This window comes from Xyrauchen texanus, chromosome 24 (genome assembly GCF_025860055.1).
Source record: "Xyrauchen texanus isolate HMW12.3.18 chromosome 24, RBS_HiC_50CHRs, whole genome shotgun sequence".
NCBI lineage: Eukaryota > Metazoa > Chordata > Actinopteri > Cypriniformes > Catostomidae > Xyrauchen > Xyrauchen texanus.
The window spans coordinates 8,053,656-8,076,915 of NC_068299.1; the positions used below are offsets into that span (position 1 = coordinate 8,053,656).

Consider the following 23,260-nt stretch of genomic DNA (forward strand, 5'->3'; position numbering starts at 1 on the left):
TGTGTTGGAAATTCTGCCTATGTAGAGCTCTTAATGGCTGTGGAATAAAGACTTCTGGTCTAATTGTTTCCTCCTCAATTTGTTGTAAAACAACATTTTCAATAATTTAGTGTTTCATGTGTGAAAATCTGATTTATTTTATTCAGATATCCAAAAAAGATAATGTCTGGAAATTTAATTTTGTAGAAAGTGAATAAACTCCAGGGTCTCACACTGTTCATTTTACCAACATTCAACTTTAACATTTGTCATCCAACATATAAAAAGGACAGTACAGGAATAAACCATAGGGAAGGGAGAAAAAGAATAAGAGGAAAATAAAGAAAAAGAAAGAACAAGAGAAATGGAAAGAAAAAGGGACACGGAAAAGGTTAGGAAATAAATTTAAAAGGGAAGGTAAAGGAGAGGGTGAAAGGACTGAAAGGAAGGGAAAAGGGAAAGGAAACATGGAAAGGAAATTAATATTAATTGATAGGGACAAGGAAAGGAAAGAAAGGAAAATGGAATAGAAAGTGACAAGGAAAAGGAAAGGAAAATTAATGTGAAGGAAAGGAATGGAAACAAAGTGAATAAAAGGAAACAGAAAGGAAAGGTAAGGTAAACTGAAGTAAAGGGAAATGGAAACAAAGTAAAGTAAATGGAAAAGGAAATAAAAGGAAATAATTAGGAAATAGAAACAAAAGGAAAGGGAAGAGGAAATAGAAAGTAAAGAAAAGGAATGTGATAGGAAAGGAAATGAATGGGTAAATGGACAAGGAATAGAAAAGGAAATGAATGTAAAAGGGAAGGCAAAGTAACAAAATCTGCTAACTGCTAATAGATGAAAAAAAGCTAATCTGATAGTTAGGTTTCTCTGTTTTTGGATGTTTGCAATAAGGCAGTGCGGCCCCCTGCTGCTGGGTGGCTGTGGGCTGAAATCTGGGCCCCACAGTGTGACAGCGAATGACAGGAGACAGAGAGAAAGCCTGTTTCTATTCACATCCAGCAGCAACATTAGAATATCTCAAACAGAACGGCTTAATGCCCAGACCACCTGTAGATGCACCACCATATTTTTTCTGCCTGCTGTTTATTTCCCAATAAACTGGAATGTGCAAGGCCAGGGCACATGATGTGTGAGAATCTACAGTGGGTTCAAATGTCTCAGACCACTTTAGAAAATACTTAAATTTAGTATTTCTTTCATTTTACATTTTTTTTCCATACACAATTTAAAAAAACAGCATTTTTACTTTCTTTTTTTTTTTTTAACTCACTACTTTTTTATTTTATTTTTTTTACTAAGAACTTAACTAAAAAAAAACACACATTTCTGATATATATTTTTTTTATTGTAGTATTTGCTGTGTTGCTTTAAAATAAGCATGCACTTGAGTTGACATGGACTTCAGTTTTACAAGTTGACAAGTTTGTGCAAAACCTGATGATCTGTGTTATCCCATCATGATTTGACAAAGTTCCAAGGAGCATCTTGTGTGTGTCAATGGAAAGAAGTAAATCTGACCTTTTGTCCAAAAGCTTTTTTATAATAAAAATCATAAAATTGCTTATTTGATTACTGACCTGGTAGTGCAGAATCTTACATATTTCATATTTTGACAAAACATAAAATGTTTTTTAAAATCCTCAAACGTTCTTTATTTCCAGGTTTAAATTAGATTAGATTACCCCACCGCATATGAGCTAAATAGAAACTGAATGAGACCAGCACACTCCACGCATGCATTGTGCTGCAGGACAGCGCGTGGTCTGCCTGTAGAATTGTCTGCAAGGGGGGTGAGCTGTGTGGGTGTGACAGTCCAAGCATGAGTGCCGCCCACTGTGCAGCAGTTGGCTGTGGTTGGGAGGGGGCAGAGTTTACAGTGGACAAGGGAAGCCAGTCCACAGAAGGAGGTGGGTGGACAAGCTTTCTCAGGGCTTGTCAGCTCATAGGTCTCTGAGTCCACTGGCTTTTATACACTAGGTACACTTGAGACAAGCTAGAAAAGAGCTTTGCTCTGAGACCTGCTACTTTCTGCTGCTCCAACCAGCTTCTGAAAGGCTGAAGCCAAGGAGTTTCTACTGAACTGCAGGACTGACAGGGCAACCTTAGGCATATAGGAGGAAAACCAAGCATAACCAGCTCTTTTTGTCATTTTTTCATATTTCACAGCAAAGCAAAGGATTTAAATTCTTCTTATTCTTCCATCCCCCCTCTCTTCTAAAGTACACTAGAACTGTAGGAACATGGCAGAGAAGAGGCAGGTGTCTCTGACCCAGGCTCTCACCCTGGTGTTGGTTCTTCTCACCTCAGTTACTTCAGCAGAGGAATACGACTACTACAGCTGGCAATCGGACAATTTAAACAATGGCCGGTTTTATGCCAAGCAACCGCAGTGTGTGGATATCCCAGCTGACCTGCGGCTCTGCTACAATGTGGGCTACAAAAAGATGAGGCTGCCAAACCTGTTGGACCACGAGACCATGCCCGAGGTCAAGCAGCAAGCGGGCAGCTGGGTACCCCTCTTGGCAAAGCAATGCCATGCTGACACGCAGGTGTTCCTGTGTTCCCTGTTTGCTCCGGTCTGCCTAGACCGGCCCATCTACCCCTGTCGCTCTCTGTGTGAGGCTGTGCGGGACAGCTGTGCCCCAGTTATGGAGACCTACGGCTTCCCCTGGCCAGAGATGCTACAGTGCGACAAGTTCCCCATCGACAATGACCTGTGTATTCCCATGCAATTCTCAGCAGGGCACGCCACTCAAACTCCAGGTAGGACATGCAAAAACTAGTGGTTTTAGAGTTAAATATCGTTGTTATTGATTCATGATTTTATTACAATACATTTCCACAATATGGAATGTTAATAGGTGCAAAACAGACTTTAAGATGTGACTAATCTAAACCAATTTTTTATTTACTTATTTATTTTTTGGTGCAAATTTAAGAAGAAGAAAAAAAAACTACAGTAAATTGAATGTGTTGACAAAACTGTTCAATGGCATCACATGAAACCAGAACACATAATGCATAAATTCCATGAAATGTGTGTAAAAATCCCTATCATTTGTGTGATCATACAATATGATGACAAATCTGCAAAACATTACAAAATTAATTTTATTTCAGCAAGCTACAGATTTAAGCATATTTTTCTGATTAAACAAACAACTTGTCTCTTTCTTAAAAGAAAAAAAAAACAACAACAAAATAAAAATAACATTGTTATAGTAAGGCACTTATGATGGAAGTCAAAGGGGCCAATCTGTAAATGTTAAAATACTCTCTGTTTTAAAAGCATAGCCACAAGACATAAACAATTTGCATGTTAAAATTATTTAGTGTGATGCTATCACTTAGTAAATGTTTTGTTATATTTAATTGTACAGTTTTGTTGCCATGACGATGTAATGTACAGCCTGTAATCCTGGTAATTTAGCAGTCTGCCACAAAACGATGTTTAAAAAAAACTTAACAGCTCCAATAATACACCAGTTTTAACAGAAGAATTAATGTAAGTGTTATAAAAAAATATTAGCTTCACATTTCTGCCTTTAAACCCTCCAAAAATTGGCCCCATTCACTTCCATTATAAGTATCTCACTGTAACCTAATTTTTTCTATCTTTAAAAGAAAATGAGGGACAAGTCAAAATTATCTTTTTCATGGTCATCAATATTATGCCACAAGCATAACTTGTATTGAACCCAGAAAATTTTAAATAGACTAAAATTTCAAATAACCTTAAAATGTGTTTCAGGTGGCCACATCTAAAGAAACTATCAAATTAATGTATCTAAATAAAAATTATTAAAAAAAAAGTTGCAATTATTAAGTCTAGATCTCCACAACAAGTCTAATTAGTAGATTTGCTTTTACTTTTATTTTGCTTGAGGGTCTTGAGAAAGTAAAATTAAGGCTCTTGGATGGACAAAAAATGTCACTATCTAAAGCAAACATCTGATGTGGAATGTGGAGTGGACAGTGCATGTTGCCCCTCTTACTCTTTGTTTAATCCTGCATTTTGGTTTCCAATTAGCCAGGCAGCCAAACTCTTTGGATCACTAATTAGTCTGGAAAGTTGTACATTACTTCGTCTCCTCCGTCCATTACAATAGACCTTCTAGTCTCAGTGAGACAAAGGAATAAAGAAGAAAAAAGGGGGAGAATAGTTAGTGCTCAAGGATAATTCTGAAGATGGTGTTGAGCAGCATGAATGGAGTTTGTGGCACGACAAAGCCAATATATGTATATGTATATATTTGATAACAAAGAAAATAATTACATATTCTGAGATAAATTTATATTACAGCAATTACATGTTGCAAAAGTAAGTAACAGGTGGCCAAAAAGATTTCCAACAATGCATAGAGATCAATGCTTCATATTCTGCATACTGTAACATAACCAAATGAGATCATTAAAACAAAGTTGAACTAAATAAATAAATAAATAAAAAATATATTTTTAAATATGTTAAAAAGGGATAGTTGTCAAAAAAACAAATCATCCACAAAAATGGGCTAAATTTGACAAAACCTCCCTTTGAGGGCAGGGACATCCTCATTTGGCCAAATAATGCAAAACAGGGATTTTTTTTAGGGAAAATGTTGAGTCAGGGTTAGTCTTCAGTAATTAAAATGAGCTTATATTAAATAAAAACAATTGTAGTCCATGGTATGTCCCGATTTAGATAGTTAAGTATGCACCTATGTGTGAGTAAATGTGGCATACAGCTACTCTTTCCGCTGTAAAGATTTGATGGATTACAATGTTACAATGAAAAAAATTCTTCTAAGTTAAGTAGCTTGGCTTCTGTTGGAATAATAAGCTCCTTATAACTGCGGCAAAATCAAGAGCAAAAACAGCAAGTGAGACCTTTGAGACAATATCAATTACAAACATAGCTGTTCTGAAATGACATGATACTGAGAGTATGGAAACTAGCAGAGCTGAGTAAAATGTGCTTTCCACATTGCAGCTGGATGGTCAAGTCACTCACAGCCAAGCATTTGGTGTGTTTTGTTGAACATGCACATCGATGTGTAACAGGACTCTAGAGATAACATGACAGCACATACCTTCGTTTGGAATGGCCAGTCGCTCCGGCCTGCAGCCATCAGCTAGAGTAGCAGCCCTGGGAGTGAAGGGATGTTTTGTCCCCTGTGGTTTGAGGTGAAATCTTGAGACGAGGCCCGTTCACAGCCAGAACCACAGACAAGTTTCACTGGCTGTTTGTGGATACTGACATGACAGTAAATGATACACTCCACTGCATCATATTTCAACAGCACAACAGTACGTCTTTTTAACCAATATAGATTTTCAAATAGGAAACTTTTCTCAAAGGGACAGTTCTACCAAAAATGAAGCCATCATCTACTCACCCTAATGTCTTTCAACACACATATGATTTTCTTTTTTCTTTTTGTGGAACACAAAAAGCAGAATGACAGCTTCAGTCACCATTTACTTTCATTGTATGAAACAAAATGCAATAAAAGTGAATGGTGACTCAGCCTGTCAGTCCTTCACATTCTTCCTAGCATCTTCTATGTTCAATAGAGGATTGCAGGGTTCCCACACTTTTTGACCAATGATTTTCCATTATTTTTCAGTTACTCAAGCATTATTGGATAAAGATTTTTTTTTTTTTCAAATAATTGTATGCGATTGTACTCAATGGGCTTTATACATGAAACACGAGCAGAACACATTTTTGTGTAAGTCATTCGTAAAACCATTCTTACATAAACTGTTGCAATCAATTCAGTGCAGCGATTTACTAAAGATCGGATTTATGAACGATTTACACAGAAAATTGTGCTGCTCATGTTTCATGAATGAGGAACAATGAGAGCAATTTTTAGCTGCTGAAACATTTTGGAGCTCAGAATAACTAGAAAAATGTGTATTCACTATATGACTTTTCCATGACTTTTAAAGATGTTCTTAATTTACATGAGTTTTCCAGACCCGAAAATAGCTATTTTAAAAAGCCCTGATATTTCCAGGTTGTCCATGACCGTGGGAACCATGTAAAGAAAGATATTAAGGAAGGAGAAATACAATTCATCTTTTGTTATGAAATCTATCATGTCTAAACTATGTTGAGTCAGGAGCAACACGATTAAGACACGTAATTTGGCTATACAAATTTAAATAAAAATAAAACAGCATAGAATAAATCTACTACTGGCTTGGACTGGAATAAATTTGTACTCCATTGTTTGCAGGATTCCAATGAATGCTGGTCTGATAGAGACAGGTTTTCATGGCTCTGTCACTGCTCACTGCACATCTAAACAGACATAAATCACAGTAGTTTTTCATCCTGATTAATGTTTTATGTCCAAAGTGTCGCTGCTCATAACTTCAAGGATCCAACTGAGCCATAAAATTATGACCTGTGCATAGTTAACACACAACGTTTTCCCAATAAACTCTGATAGAGAAACTCAGTGGTGCAGAACTTGCTCTGCTGTTTGAGGAAACTGTGTAGACTTAGAAGAAAATTCATCTTAAAGGGATAGTCCACCCAAAAATAAAAATTCTCTCTTCATTTACTCACCCTCATGCCATCCCAGATGTGTAAGACTTTCTTTTTTCTGCAGACCCCAAGTTTAGAATTTTAGAAGAATATTTCAGCTCTGTAGGTCCATACAATGCAAGTGAATGAGTGGCAACATTTTTAAACTCCAAAAATCTAATAAAGGCAGCATAAAGGTAATCCATACTCCAGTGGTTAAATCCATGTCTTTTGAAGTGGTTTTATAGGTGTGGGTAATAAACTGATCAATATTAAGTACATTTTTGCTTGAAATTGTTCCTGCCCAGTAGTGGAAGTATGCATGCAATGTAAATCACCAAAAACACAAGAATAATGTGAAATTAAAGGGGCCTGGATAGCTCAGGTAGCTCAAGTAGTGAGTTGTGCGTGGATGCCGTGGAGAATAGCAAGGTCTCCGCTGTAACACGCTCAACAAGCCACATGATAAGATGCGCAGACTGACAGTCTCAGACGCGGAGGCAACTGAAATTCGTCCTCCTCCCCCCGGATTGAGGCAAATAACTACGCCACCATGAGGACTTAGAGCGCATTGGGAATTGGGCATTCTAAATTGGGGAGAAAAGGGAAAAAAAAAAAAAGAATGATGAGATTTATAGTAAAACTTGACTTAAATATTGATCTGTTTCTCACAAACACCTATCAAATCACTTATATTGATTTAACCACTGGAGTCATATGGATTACTTTTATGCTTACTTGTGTTATTTTTGGAGCTTCAACATTTTGGTACCCATTCTCTTGCATTGTATGGAACAAAAGAGCTGAGAAATTCTTCTAAACATCTTCATTTGTGTTCTGTAGAAGAAAGAAAGTCGTACACATCTGGGATGGTATATGGATGAGTAAATGATATTAACTGTTCTAGTCTTTTTACATCTGAAACACTTTATTCAAGCTCTTTCTGCCAAAAATGTGTCCACTCTATGGCCACCTACTATGCAGTAAATAGCCAGACTGATCTCATGAAAATTACGGGACTGTGCCGACATTTTTGCAAAATTATATTATGTGGTTTTGTAATGCGTCCAAATGTCCACTGAGTTGCGCTAAAAGCAAGTCCCCCCCCCCCCAACAGATGAGGTTTTTAAGGTTAAAGGAATAGTTCACCCCAAAAATACAAATCTCATTTATTCACCCTCAAGATATTTTTTGGAAGAATATCTCAGCTATGTAGGTCCATGCAATGCAGGTGAATGGTGACCAGAACTTTAAAGCTCCAAAAACCACATAAAGGCAGCATAAATGTAATCCATATGACTCCAGTGGTTAAATCCATGTTTTCAGAAGTGCTATGATAGGTGTGGGTGAGAAACAGATCACTATTACGTCCCTTTTTACTATAAATGTTCACTTTCACAAGCCCTCCTAAGCACTCTCTTCTCAAAAAAGTATTTCTTCATTTGTTTTTGCCAAGTCACATTCTTTGTGTATATCACCACTTAATAGGCAGGGGGGAGAATTTATTCAAAATCATTGATCAAAAAACTCTTTTACAGAAATACTTCCTTAAATTACAACGCAAGCATTTTGTTAGACATTTCAGAGTTCGAAAGCTACTGCACAACAGGAATGGCCCAGGTGTGACTAAATGTTTTATTATTTTTAATATTTCTGAATGGAAAGGACATCAACAGCTCTCAGAGGTAGTTCTGATGAGTCTCACAATACATTTGTTCTAATATAGGAAGGTGGTTGAACTTGAGGGAATACATTACATAAAAGTCTGATATCACTCCATCTCTAAATTGGCACTTCTTGCAGAATCCTGGTTTGCTGAATTACCCATGCTCACTCTCCTGACACATGCTTTGGCTCTGTTTCAACTGTGCTTTCTGCCAGCAAGCCACCCAGCAAAATAGAATAAATTGCTCTGCAGTGCAAATAACACGTTTCAGCTTCAAAAATGCTACAGCCTGTGCATTTGACTGCGAGAAACATTAAGTTATGTCCTCCACATTCCAATTCACAAAATGTTAGCACAACTTTTGCGCAAGGTATTTCTGCAGAAATCTTTTTTTCTCTTTTCATTCTTTTTAGCACAAACATGCCTCTCTTCAATAGTCGATTGCACTTTATTTTAAAGAGCCTAGCACTATTGGCCCGGCACATTTACTGTTGTGCTATTACTTCCCACAAAAACAGAATTTTACAACATACAGTCTGATGAGTCTCTTGACATGGTGAAATCGTAGGATATTGTACTATATCTTGACTCGTACTAAAAAGGTTATATTGTAACTCCCATAGAGTCCAACAAATCAACAAGCAGAATTTCAAATTGACACAATGTATGCATCAAATTTTAGCTGGAAAGGAAATTTCTATGAACAAATTTGGTTACTCAGTCCATACTTTTATTATGCAATTATGCAAGAATTTATGCAATAAAAATACATTTTTGGTTGACACCTATTGGAGTAAAAATGTTACCTTTTCATAACTGCCAAGTCATACAATATCTTACAATTTTGCAAGTAGTCATCAAACTATATTGAATGAACCACGCTATAGCATGCACAATTCATTCTTCATGATTTCCCACTCATTGTGTGCAAGTAACTGCACACTGTCACGTCTCCGACTCACTGAATGTTAAATATAAGGAAAGTTCTACGCAGGGACCAACTGAAGGGGTTCAACTCCCCATAACCTGTTCACTGAAGCCTGGTGAACTTTGACCCCTCCCCTAATTATTTGCCGCTATGGCTGTGCTCCAGGCTGGGGTGATAAACTCTGACCCTTGGTTTTTAACCTGGAAGGGGGAGTCTGGAGATGAGCCATGTAAGTTCTTGTTGCCAGATGCTTTTGTTCTGTTAGAACCTGTGCTGAGTAAATGACAAAATCATATTCAGCACCATCAGGATCGAATAAAATGCACATCAACGTGCGGTTGATTTCGATTAGAGAAATTCAAGCTCCCTCCAGCCAAACTGGTCACGGTTTGTTCTGTCTGAACCACCTCATAGGGATCAAATAGAGGTTTTTGTATTTTTGAACTGAACAAATGAATGGCTTTTCCAAATATTCACAAAGCCACATCCTTCATTCTTCCAAATCATTTTGTTTAGCAGGTAAATTAAGTGACGGAAACCTGGAATATACACTCTGGTATAGCACTGCAAAAACAAAAACAAATGAATCATTTAGAAAACCAAACAACAAATATTAAAGGTTTCATAACATGCCTTTTTTATTATTTCATTATGTACCTTGAAGTTCACTTTTAATATTACCAACTTTTTTTGGCACAAAAAGCACAAACATTTTTTTTTTTCCACTGCTCAGTTTTGGTGCTGCTTTTCTTCTAAGACCTGACTGGAAATGCCCACTGTTATGATTGGCTCTCTTCTCTTGACTGACTTGCTTTCTCCTTGTCGTCTCACTGCTCACCATTACTGGGTGGGTCTATAGAAGTAAAAAGGTATTGTAGGCACTGATGATAAGTGGTCAGATGTCTACCACAGTGTGACATCACGATGTGGAGGAAGTAGAGAATGAGTCATATTGGCAGCTTGGCTTAAACAAATGTTCTTTTTGCAGTAAGGAAGAAGTTTTGAGTTCTGAAACTTACAGTATGATTTAAAGGAACAATGACATCTTTATATGTTAAAAAATCAAGGAAAATATGATTCCTCATGTCATGACCCCTTTAAAGGAATCATTGACAGTGGGTTAAACATGGAGAGATAATTGTAAAATATTCCTCAAAGGGGTAGTTAAAAATACAATATTTACTCAACCTTATGTCATTTCAAACCTGAATGACTTTATTTATTCTATGGAGCACATGAGTAAAAATGATGAGGAAAGTTGATGCTGCTTTTTCCTATAACATGTCGCTAACATTCTGCCCAACATCTTTTGTGTTTCACTGAAGACAGAACACAATATGGGTTTGAAACTATATAAGGGCGAGTAAATAATTAAATATTTAACATTTTGGGTGAACTCTACCTTTAAAACTCCCTTTGAAGTGTGTAATTTCTGTGCCACTTTATGTATACAGTACATACAGAATATATATGTGATGTGTTGTGACGAAAAGGGCGTGGCCGGGCCTTGAGGGTGCACAGACAGTGCTAAGTCAACCAATCATCAGGAGAGAGAGATAAAGGGGACACAGAGACACCACTTCAAGAGAGAGAGAGAGAGAGAGAGAGAGAGAGAGAGAGGGTGCTTGTGTGTGTGCTTATGTTTGTTTTATGTTGTTTTAAGTTCAGTTACGTCATTAAAATTATGTTGACTGTTCTGCCAGTTCCCGCCTCCTCCTTGCCCATCCTTTACCCATTACATGTGTATATACAGTATATACATTATATAGATAGATATATTGTAGATAACTGCAGTATATACTGTGTGTGTATATATATATATATATATAGTGTGTGTGTGTGCGTGTGTGTGTGCGTGTGTGTGTGTGTGTGTGTGTGTGTGTGTGTGTTTTTGTGATTTACGAGGACAATTTTGTAAGTTACAAACTGGTAATTACAAGGTTATTATGCTATAAATGTGATTTATGAGGACATTTCTAGTGTCCCCATAATTCAAATCGCTTAAAAATCATACTAAACAATGTTTTATTGAAAATGTAAAAATTCAGAAGGTTTTCTGTGAGGGTTAGGTTTAGGGGTTGTGTTAGGTTTAGAGGATAGAATCTATAGTTTGTACAGTATAAAAGTCATTATGTCTATGGAAAGTCCTCATAATGATAGGTAGACCAACATGTGTGTGTGTGTGTGTGTGTGTGTGTGTGTGTGTGTGATATGGAGGTCTAAATATACACACTATAGACTGGTACAGATGTGCACTTTTAGACAGTTACAATGCTAGGGTGCTGTGAGTAGTAACCAGGACTTTGCTGTGTGGTTGCTAAGGTGCTCTGAGTAATTTTTATAGCATGTTGGTAAGCAATTGACAGGGTGTGGTAACTTATAAGTCAATTAAGATGCTTTGGTCTCAAGATACATGGATTGGACCGGGTCCTCCCTTCATTGAAACTCTATGGGATTTTTGATCCGTTTTATTATCTGACTCATAAAAATCATTAGTCTGATCACTTAGAAAAGAAACACCTCTTGTCAACAAGCCGTATAATTTGAGGTGTCATGTATGTCTCTAACACAAACAGTGTGGAAAGGTTTTAACACCAAAGCTTACTACTTTTATGAATGTCAGCAACAGTAAAAGTGCTGCTTGCCTTAGTAAGCATCACTTATAACTATAAAACGAGTGTATATTCTATGTGCTTTTACATGTACAAGTAAAAGTCTTAATCGTGTTTTATAACTTCCCCTCCCCATTGAGGAAATAAAACTAGCGGCTGCCAAACCTCTCCCCCTCATGGCTTCAAACACTGTGGATTAAGCTCTATTAGCACTGGCCTGCTGCCCCCGCATGAGTTTAGCTCTGCAATAAAATTGTGTTCTACTCCTTGCATGAAAACCAAAACCCAATTAGAGCTGTTAGAATGAACATGTTCACATGAAGAGGTTCTGTTACATTGGTAAAGCAATCCATTTGAATGTGAAACATTTCACCTATTATGTGTTATTGTGAGACTCCTCTGATTAACCCTTGTGTGCTGTTCAGGTCTATTTGGAACCATTTATATATAAAATGGTTTTTTAATGGTATCCTTTATCTGAGTTATACAGACTTGGTGATTTTTGGTGAAAAACAACCCAGAACATCACAAATTAGATTTCTTTTTTTTTTTTTTTTTTATAGATAGTGGAGGAAAAATCACCAAGTCTTGTATAAATCAGATAAAGGATACCATTTAAAAAAAAATATATATATATATATATATATATATATATATATATATATATATATATATATATATATATATATATTTAATTTAAAAAAAATCTTTTTTTTAAATGGTATCCCAATGGTTTCCACTGGACTTTAGAAATTAACTTGTGGAAAAACATAACGTGTTAAGACTGATTTAGGGCCTTTTCAGACCTGTAGACCATTTGCTTTGGTCCTAAACAGGGACTAAATTGTCACAATGTTGCATTTTCTTTTTGGTTCGGTTCGCTTTCACAAGGCAACAAGATGACAAAATAACAAACAGGTGCGGACAATAACACAGTGCAGGCAGTGATGAGGGCCGGGAAACATGGGAAGTGTAGTTTTTACAAGGACAACAAGGAAAACGTGACATGGAACGTGATCAGTGACGAGTGAAACAGAAAACGCAGGGCAGACAACAAGGGATCGTAACTGTTGTGCTCCAAATACAAATTACCTGTCACTTGGATGGATATGAGTTGTAAAGTTTCCGTAATGGTTATTGTTATCCATCATTAATTCCTTTTGCATTATTTCTCCATTGAAACGTTTTATCTCTCTCTCCCTCTCTCGCACACACACACATGCACACACACACAAACAGCAGAGTAAAGCCACGTAAATGTTTTTTTAATTTGTCAAAAAGATGCTAACGTCGCCCTACATGTGTTCTAACGCTATCCAAAAGAGAGAAACGATCATAATAAAATTAATTTACATTTATATCTATTATATTTGCCAAAAGGCTATATCCACGTTTTGAGGATGAATTACATAGAAGTGCTGATCTACATATGTCTTCTCCAAAGACTCTTCAGTTATGTTCATGGTTTTTATAGGGATATTGTTTGGTTTGTTGGTCCATTGGATCGGTTTGCATTCTCACCACAAGAGAACCGCTTCAGAGTTCATTTCCACCTCACTCAGGCGGTCTCAGAACGATTGTTTTGGTGCAGATCCGAGTGTAATTGCCGTGTTCAGTATATGCTTAAAAGAACAGAAACAAACGCTCCAAACGAGACAGGTGTGAAAACGCCCTAAGTCAACTTATACCAAACTTTTTATAATGTTATAACTACTGTAACACGCACAAGAAGAGACAGTCACAATGTCAGGGTAAAACTGCTTTAATGGCAGAAAGGCAAAAGTACAAAGGGGCAAATCCAGTGAAGCGTAGTCAAGGGGGGCGTAAGGTCGAAGCCGGGAAATCAGTATATAACAAATGGGCAAATCCAAAGAAGCGTAATACAGGGAAGCGTAAGGTCGAAGCCGGGAGATCAGAATATAACAAAGACAAACACGAGAGTAGTAGAAACAGGGGAAAGCTAGCGAAACACTAGAGCTGGCAAAGCGAAGGGGTAACTAAACAATAACCAACCAGTGTGGGGAGAAAGGGCAGAGTATATACAGAGGAAGTGAACCGTGCAGGTGAAACTAATATTCTGGTGATTGGGAGCGAGCGTGAGAGCTAGAGGGGGCGGGGTGAACTTGAGGATCTGAGTTCGTTACAACTACTAAATCCTAAAAACACATGAGCTCACAAACCTTTAAATTTGATTGCGCCTTTTAACTCTCATTTTTTATCTATCTTTCTCTTTTCTCACCCTTTAGTTTCAAAAGTGTGTCCACCTTGTGACAACGAGCTGAAAGCTGACACCATAATGGAGCACTACTGTGCCAGTGACTTTGGTAAGATATATACATGTCACATTTACATACAACTTTTATTGCGATGCTAAACTTAATTTCATTGGTAACTTGTCTATAGGAATGATCTCTTGATAATAGGAAAATGTGTGATGAAAATATTTTAGATTTATTTGTGTGGGAAAGTGGTCACTTTAATGTTTAGTGTGGAAATAATAAAAGTGGCATCATGAGAAACACAGATACAATATGACATTTTTATAAAATGAACAAGCTGTAATTAATTGAAAAAATATTTGTTCATAATGATATCGTAATGATACCAGTATATCAATAGATAATAGGATTACCGCTGGCAGTTAAAATGCCAATAAACGGTATACAGCATATATGTGATACAATTTATACATACCTACTGTAAAAATATGTACTCAAAATATCTGAATTTAAAAGAACACTCATTTTGAACAAAAGTCACCAGGCAAAATTATCGGCTAATGCCAGTGTTTCCCCTAGGATTTTTTTCTGCATGTGTCCACGAGCCCATAACACTGGATCCATATTTACATATGTTGATGGAGAAATAGCATAAAACAACCTTAAAATTACTATAGATGGGTTATTCATTTCCGCCTTGTCCTGTGTGTGTTTACTGGGGGCTTTTGAAGGGCTCTGGGGGTCAAATTGACTAAAACATCTGAACATTTACAACAATCTTACGTTTAACATTTACATAAATCTCATGGGGTGGGGGGTTAAAGTATATACTATAGCCTAATTATGGTCCTCTATTTCAGTTACTTGTTTCTCAGCAAGACGTGATACAATCATGTGCTGAATTACATTTATGTTGTTGTTCTTGGCTGATACCTTTAACAAAGACTATAACAGGTAGTTAAAGGGTAGTTCACCCAAAAATGACATTTCTGTCGTTACTCACCCCCAAACCTGTATGAATTTCTCTCTTCTCACTGTCATAATTGTTTTCCCATACATTCTCCCTAACATCTCCTTTTGAGTTCCATGGTAGAAAGGAATGCAGTTTTAAATATATCAAATACCAGATAAAGAACATACAAAACATTGCAAACGTGTGGCAAAACAACAAGTTTTCAACGTATAGTGTATGTGAGTGAGTATGGAATGGTCATCCAGTGTTTAATGGAGCTGGAAGATTCCTGCTGTGCTGGTTTGTGATTTGTTTAATGCTTCGTTTAAAGTGATTCCAACTGGTGTTCCACTGATCTGTCAAAGGTGAATCTTTAGAATGAGTCTCTGGCATTGAATAAAATACTTTAGAGGTTAAAAGCTACTGGAAAAGCCTTCCCTATAGAGAGCACAGGATTACTGCACAGTAGAGACACACATATGTCTGGCTTATCTTTGGCTGTGAGGGCTGTTTCTCTTAGATTTACTTATATTTTCCTTAATAACTTACAAATGACCCTACCAGATATTGTTAGTAGTTGCTCTGAGTGTTCTATGTTCTACATTTTACACATAATAAAAACAAACAGAAAGTGCAGTCCAGACATCACAAATAGAGTTAAAGTTCTATGGGGGAAGACTGAATTGTGTCCGTTGTTGAATAGACATGCAGTCTGCATTGTTTTAGCACCTGATTCACTACAGAAATTATGCAAATTAGGTAAAAGTGCAAAAACTCCCACAAAATTACTGTACAGCTGGACATATGCCTAGTTATAACGATCTTCTCAATCATTTGATCATTATTAGAGGAATTACTGCTGCTATGAGTACTTGAAAATGTATACAGAAATCTCTTATAAATAATAATACATTTATAATGAATCTAATTTACATGAGCTGTGCTTTGCCATTTCAGTGCATTTAGCACCCAGTTAAACTTGTTTGCGGGTGGTTAGCCAAAAAGACACAGGGTTTAGCATGCACCAAAGTTGCACAACTATTTAGTGAATTTAATAACAATGTTTAAAAAAAAAAAAACATGCCCGTACATATGAGTGATAATTCTGAGTGATAATACTCCTCATACTGAAACCAGAGAGTTCTGTGCAGTAGGCTTACGTTAATAAATTTAATAGTGTTTTCTATTTGTCTTACTCAAATATTGCAGAGAGTTTTAATTCTTTTGGTCATTGCTGCCAGTTTCCACAATGTAACTACAATTAGTATATCAACACATACTGGAGAGCTAGCACATTTATCAAATGATTTGTGCATGTGCAGACCGCGGCTCAGAAAGCTCTACATCAGAGTGTATTTACTGGCTCCTGATTTAAAATTTTATATAGCACAGAGGAAATTCATTGTTTTTGAGTTTGGTTTGAGATTTTGTAATGGCTCACATTTGATTTTCTTTTTTCTTTTTTTGTCATTCTCCTGAAATTAGAGAAATGATTTTACCTCAAAGAAAATTTCAAATAAGCTTGTGAAGAAAGCTCACATTTAGTGTTCCAAAATAACAGAATCCATAATGAAATACATAAGAAAATAAGTAAACAAACTGAAGTTAAGAGGGAGATAGCAGAGTCGTTACCCTATAGCATCAGTTTTTAGAAATTACATTGTGCCAACTTAGAAATAACATAAAATCTGTGCTAAAATGTCAACAAGTTCTTGGAAGTTCAGCTTAAGTACTCCAATACAAATCCTCAAACGATTGTTATTTTCACGGAAAGATTTTGGAATATACTATTTTGCCCATGGCGATCCATTTCCTTTAGGACAGAACAGAATGTCCATCACTTTAAAAAGATAAATCATAACTTCTGTTTAGTACAGACTAATTCCACTGGACAAAAATGCTTTGCCAAACTCCTATCTTTACACACTACCTAATACACAATGTAGGGTAAATCGTCTGCACTTATTTTATTTTTTATTTATTTTTTTATTTTGATTTATAATGAAATAAATTAATATGGTGGCACAATTATATTTTTGTCTACAAAACTAATTTCAAACATTTAAGCATACGCCTTCAGATCAAAATATTTTTACGATCATGAGAAACATTTCAGTCATGTGTTTCAAATGTTTTGACCAGTAGTGTGTATTTATATATGTATATATATAATACTTTTTGGCATTATACGTATATGACTTGGATGCAGGTCTATGCATTGATTTACCTACTACTTCACCATTGCTAATTTTTGTCATTGTTTTTTTGTTTTCACTGGCTGGACTAAAAAAGCTTTTTCACTTTTGCTTTTTCTGTATGTAAGTAATGAAGTTGATGCAGTTCAGTTAGCACATAAAATGCGACCCAAATGAGATTTAGAATCTTTTTTTTTTTTTTTTGCAACGTAACATTTTTTATGGCACTTGCTAAGGCATGTATGACTATTGCTCACACTTAAGGTGAGAAGTTTAACAACCCCCTAACTAAAGTATTAAATGTTTATGCAACTAATGCTAGCAACACCCTGGCAACCACCCATAACACCCTAGGATCGCAAAACACGATTTTTGCACGGGCTAGCACCATTCACACTCATCACTCACTCTTCAGAATGCTAATTCAGAACGTGCTCAACATTAAATGGCATTACCAGTCTCAACAGATAAAAATTCCCAAAGCTCCTTCCAATACCAGTTTCTGGGTGTGGACAGAGCGGAGGTTTGCTTTCAGAATTTTTAAAAGAAGGCTGCAAATGCTCAGGATGACACTTTTCCTCCATTCCTGCTGTCATCTGCTGTTAGTCCAACTACCAGCAATTTAAAGCAGCTTTTGTGGATCGGCTTGTCACTGCGATATTGCCCAGGCGTGCACACTCATAAGCATTACGGGTCATGACTTATGTGTGACCACCTGAATGAAAGAGAGAAAAATACCATGTGCAGCTGAGCTTTGCAGTTATGCTGTGGTTTTGCAAGGTAAATCTCATGGCAAAATCTATTATATTTAACTGTGACTTAATTTTAAATTGAAAATACTTTCTCTACTCCTAGTGTAATGTGCTGAGACAACTATAAGTAAGCCATTCAATGTTTAATTTCCCAGAAAAGTGTAAACACTGGCTCTGTGGCACTTTTAACTCAACTGCTTGTTTGAGCGGCCTGACACACCAACACTGGCTCAAGCAATGGTGAGTGTTTGGGGCTGATTTTTTTGCCAAGCCATACTATTAAAAATAATAATCATGCCATAGCAAAACAGGTGAACTGATTTTTTTTTTTTAGTTCTCAAATTAAACTATTTAAACGACATACCTGCACTTCCAGAGATGTGTGTGTGTCTTTCTAACTACATTAATGTTTGTTTATATTAGTAGACAAGGAGCCTCAGCTCACACTGATAATGCTTTTAAATACTCCAGATGTATCTGATGCTTTGACACACATTTTGTCATTGATTAATGTGCTTTCAGTAAGCCCACAGCAGAGTCAGGTTTCATAGCATCAATAACATGCTTTACTTGCCATATTCATGTTTAATTTCAAGCATGTTTGTTTCTAACTGAGAAACAAGAGAACCTGTCACAACTGGATCACAAAGTTTTGGATTCAAATACATTAAGATTAAGGGGTGCCTTTAACAAAGGAAAGTCCAGCCCTGATCAGAAATGAGAAAAAGTTACTGTAGACTTACTGTAGAATTACAATACTCTACAATATGAGTTACAATATGGAATTAATTACGACTATAGTACCATAAACAAAACAGTTGCAGAGATAATGGAAGCTGTATGGAATCATCCAAAACGAGGTCCCAGTACAAACATGGTTTGATGGAAACCTCAAAATCCAGTTTTTTAAAAAGGATTTGGAGAGGAAGGAAATGCTTCCATAGTGATGTTTTTGGTGTTTACTTTAGGTGTAAAAAAAAGGTGGGGGTGTGATCTGGTGTTCACTTTTCACATCTGTCTCTAAAACTCTCTGTTCGTCTCTCTGTCCTCTCCTGGGTGACTGCAGTTACTGCGTCCATGTTTAAATGATGCTCCTCCGGGGAGCTGTAAACTATTCCAGTGCTCTGGATAGCCTTGGTTCTTCCTGTGTGCTTGTTGTGAAATGTCTTGTGCTTGAGACAGCAGAAATATATGGGAGAACCAGAGTGTGACCAAGAGCCCCATGGGAGGATTTCCCAGTTTTTCCGATGGATAAAGTTAAATGACAACACGTAGATCCCAGACCATTTTCTAAATGGTCTCTCTGGTGTTTCCTTGTTGTTTTTAGTCTGTTTCTATTAATATTTTATCTACAGTCCTCTAAATTCTGTAATTTTTTCAGTCACCATCATAGTTTCAAACCCATATGCTGTTCTTTTTATTATTATTATTATTATTATTATTGTGGAATACAAAAGTAAATAAAAATTTGGGGAAAAAATGCAGCTCTGTCCATTGAATGACAATTTATAGTAACCATGTCTGTCAAGCTTTAAAGAGATACTTTACCCAAAAATTAAAGTTATCTTATCATTTACTCACCCTCATGCATCCCAGATGTGTATGACTTTATTTCTTCAGCAGAACACAAACACTGATTTTTAGACTAATATATCAGCTCTGTAGGTCAATACAATACAAGGGAATGGTGATCAGACATTTGTAGCTCCAAAAATCACATAAAGGAAACATAGAAGTAATCCATATGACTCCAGTGTGTGAATCCATATCTTCAGAAGCAATATTATAGGTCTGGGTGAGAAACAGAACAACATTTAAATCCTTTTTTATTCTAAATCTCTATGTTAACTTTCACTTTCGTAGGAATTGGAGATTTAGAGTTTTATAAGGACTTACATTTTGATCAGTTTCTCACCCACACCTATTATACTGCTTCTGAAGATATGGATTCAACCACTTTATGTGATTTTTGGAGCTATAAAAGTCTAATCACCATTCACTTGCATTGTATGGACCCACAGAGCTGAGATATTCTTCTAAAAATATTTGTTTGTGTTCTGCTGAAGAAAGGAAGTCATACACATCTGGGATGGTATGGGGTGAGTAAATGATAAGAGAATTTTAATTTTTGGGTAAAGTATCCCTTTAAAAAATACAAAACACACACATGTTGGTGCAGGTATCCTTATGAGGACTCTCCATTGGCATAATGGTTTTTAGCCTGTACGAACTATAGATTCTATCCACCCCTAAACCTAACCCTCACAAAAAACTTTCTGCATTTTAAAATCTTCAAAAAACATAATTTAGTATGATTTATAAGTTATTTGAATTATGGGGACACTAGAAATGTCCTCATAAACCACATTTATAGAACAATACACTTGTAATTACCAGTTTGTAGCCTAAAAAAAAAACTTGTGAACCACCCAAACACACACACACACACACACACACATACAAATCCCCCATCATAAAAGTAGTCCATGCAACTCATGTGCTATATTAAAAGTCTTCTGAATTTGTGTGATGAACAAACCTTAATTTAACGTGCCCACTATTGCTCGTGTCTGGTCTGTGTTAGTGTTGACATTATAAGACATGTCAGTTTGGAGCTGACATGGGAAAGATTTTCAGTGAATATTGACATAACTTTTAGTCTGATGCTCACATAAAGATATTGAATGGCTTCAGAGGACTTGAAATATAGAATAATAATCATATGGACTCCTTTTATGATACTTTCATGGGACCTTTTGGGTTGTTTATTTTCATTTTATTTATTTTTTTAAGCTTGACAGACGTGGTTACTGTAAACTGTCGAAGCTGTGAAGAGTATAATTTTTTCCCCAAAGATTGTCTCTGGTCATGCCTTGGTGAGTCTAAGTCTGTGTTACTCTGCATTGCATCTTCAGCCCTCAAAATGAAGATCAAAGAGGTGAAAAAGGAAAAAGGCGACCGCAAGCTCATCGCTGCACAAAAGAAGAAGAAGGTTCTGAAGATGGGTGTTCTGAGGAAGAAAGACTTAAAGAAGCTCACGCTATACATCAAGAACGGAGCAAACTGTCCCTGCTCGCAGCTGGACAATCTCGGGAGCAACTTCCTCATCATAGGACGCAAAGTGGACCAACAGTTACTGCTCATGTCCATCCACAAGTGGGACAAGAAGAGCAATGAGCTCAAGTTTGCCATCAAATACATGAAGTCTCATCAGTGTCCCACCTATCACACTGTCTTCCAGTGATCAGTGACACTTTTCTAAATAGTGGACCCTGTATCTACCCATAAATGTTCCAGAGAGTCCATTCCTAATTCCAACCATTAGTACACACAGATTTTATCACTCAATAAGTGGCTGTTGGAAACTGCTTAGGACTTAATTCATCAGCAAGTTCAGCCAGAGCTACATTTTGTTGGCAGTTATCTACATAAAATGAATTCTTTATGAAGAAATCAGCACACTTCAGATGATCGTGCATATTTTAGTGAACGTTTCCTAAAGACTATTAAACAAAGACATTTGTCAAGGTAAAATGAACCCTTCAATCAATGTGAAAAAATCAATGCCAAAGCGAACAAGAGCACTCAGTTAATGAGCAAGCGTTTGATTTCAATGGCCAGATTCCACTTAAACTAATGAAACAAAAACATGCATAGTGCCAACTGTTTTTTATTTGTGTCTTTTATTTTGTTGATAAGGAATACAAAGTTTTTATTATATTCAATGAAGATACAATTAGCATGATTCTAGAATGTGACACATTGTGGGTTGAATCTTGGGAGGTAAGAACTTTGATGGTTTGAAAATTTCCTTGACTTTTGGTCAGGACAGCGGCCCAAATATGTCAACCGCAGCCCTTTGAGCAATTATGGGTCATTTCTCTGCTTTAAGAGAGCGTGTTATGCCAGCCAAGCTTATGGACTCTGGACTCATTCAAGCAAGTTTGGTTGGTGAGGTTTTTAGTCCTCCATATGCTTTTTAAACAGTTTGCAACATTCTTCTTATTATAATTTTTTTTACTAGAATGAATATCTATTGCTATAAATATACATACATGGTATGGAAAAAGCCTTCCAAAATTGCATCTGAGTTCACTGTAATAAAATTTTAAATCTAAATATGCTACTTCTGTTCAATCTGAGATTGGGAAAACATTAAGTTATGATCTAATTGTTACTGGTCATTTTTCAATCCTTGTTAAATTTAAACAGTATATTTAGACATTAAGGAATATTTCACCCAAAACTCAAAATTCAGTTTTTTACTAACCCTCAATGTTTTTGGGGGGTTTTCCACTGTGGATAGTACCTGGTACCTGATACTTTTTTTAGTACCACCTCTGTCGAGGTTCCAAGCGAGCTGAGCCGATACTAAAATGTGACGTCAGAATCCTGCAGATCGCTGATTGGTCACGGAGAATCGTCAATACCAGCGTCACTGGATTTCCGACACGCGACATCAACCCACTAGTTTTATAGTTAGCGACAGCGATAACAGTATAATTTGTTCAAACGACTTTCGAATTGTGAAAAAATAAATGGCTAAATAAATGGCTAAACCAAGCCGTGGTCAATAAACAAGGTGCAGACGGTCCACTCGTTAGCGATGAGCGAAATTATAATGTCTCACAGGAACTGTCTCAGCCGTTGGCCGCACACGGCTACCACCGGACCTACCAACAGTGTAGGGACAAGTAAACAATTTTTTTTAAAGTGACTACAGAACTATCGAGGAAAAACGGACGGGGTCTAAACCTGCGAGCAATGGGATGGAGAGTGCCCTGGTTGATCCATGATGGAGGATGGTATGTTTTTTTACGTTAACTCTATACTCTGCTTGAAAGCTTCACTTTATTTAGTTGACCAGCTACTGGAAGCTTGCATCTAAAACCAGGCCAATTTAACTGTTACAGTTGTGTTAAATCACCATGCAACAACTGCGTTATGCTGCACAATGAGCTAGTAGCTAACAGCTAGAGGTCGTGTTATTGTTTTGGTCAGTTTGTGTCATGTTTAAGATGATGTGACGGCAGTAGAGGCGACACAACTATGATGACCAGCCTATAATCCCACCCACGTTGAGGTGGCACTAAACCGCAATGGAAATGCAAGCTCAAAAATGTAAAGCAGGTAGAGTTGAGGCGAGTCAAATGTAACGTGCAGTGGAAAAGTGCCATATGTGCCAAGTCTTATATGAAAAACAGACCCAAATTTAAGTTGAAATATTTTCCATCCACCATAGCTTTCAAATCGCATTTGCACTTCTGAATATTTAAAATTGGAGCATCATGTTCGATTCTAGATGGACAGTTTCGAAATGTATCGATGTGCTATATTTGAAAATACACAAATTTTGTTCTGTAAAGTAATGTCACTATACAACATAAGAGTACATAACAAAACCACACCTGCAGATGCTATAAACTCATT

General features: G+C 36.6%; 1 protein-coding gene across 1 annotated transcript; it reads left to right on the plus strand.

The window, feature by feature from the left end:
* The first annotated feature begins 1,904 nt into the window (after window positions 1-1,904).
* On the plus strand, window positions 1,905-22,170 carry sfrp5 (secreted frizzled-related protein 5). The gene is made up of 3 exons (XM_052090271.1): window positions 1,905-2,749; window positions 13,959-14,036; window positions 20,746-22,170. Exons 1-3 carry the CDS (start codon window positions 2,227-2,229, stop codon window positions 21,072-21,074), a joined length of 930 nt encoding a protein of 309 aa, XP_051946231.1. The 5' UTR covers window positions 1,905-2,226; the 3' UTR covers window positions 21,075-22,170.
* The last annotated feature ends 1,090 nt before the right edge of the window (window positions 22,171-23,260 follow it).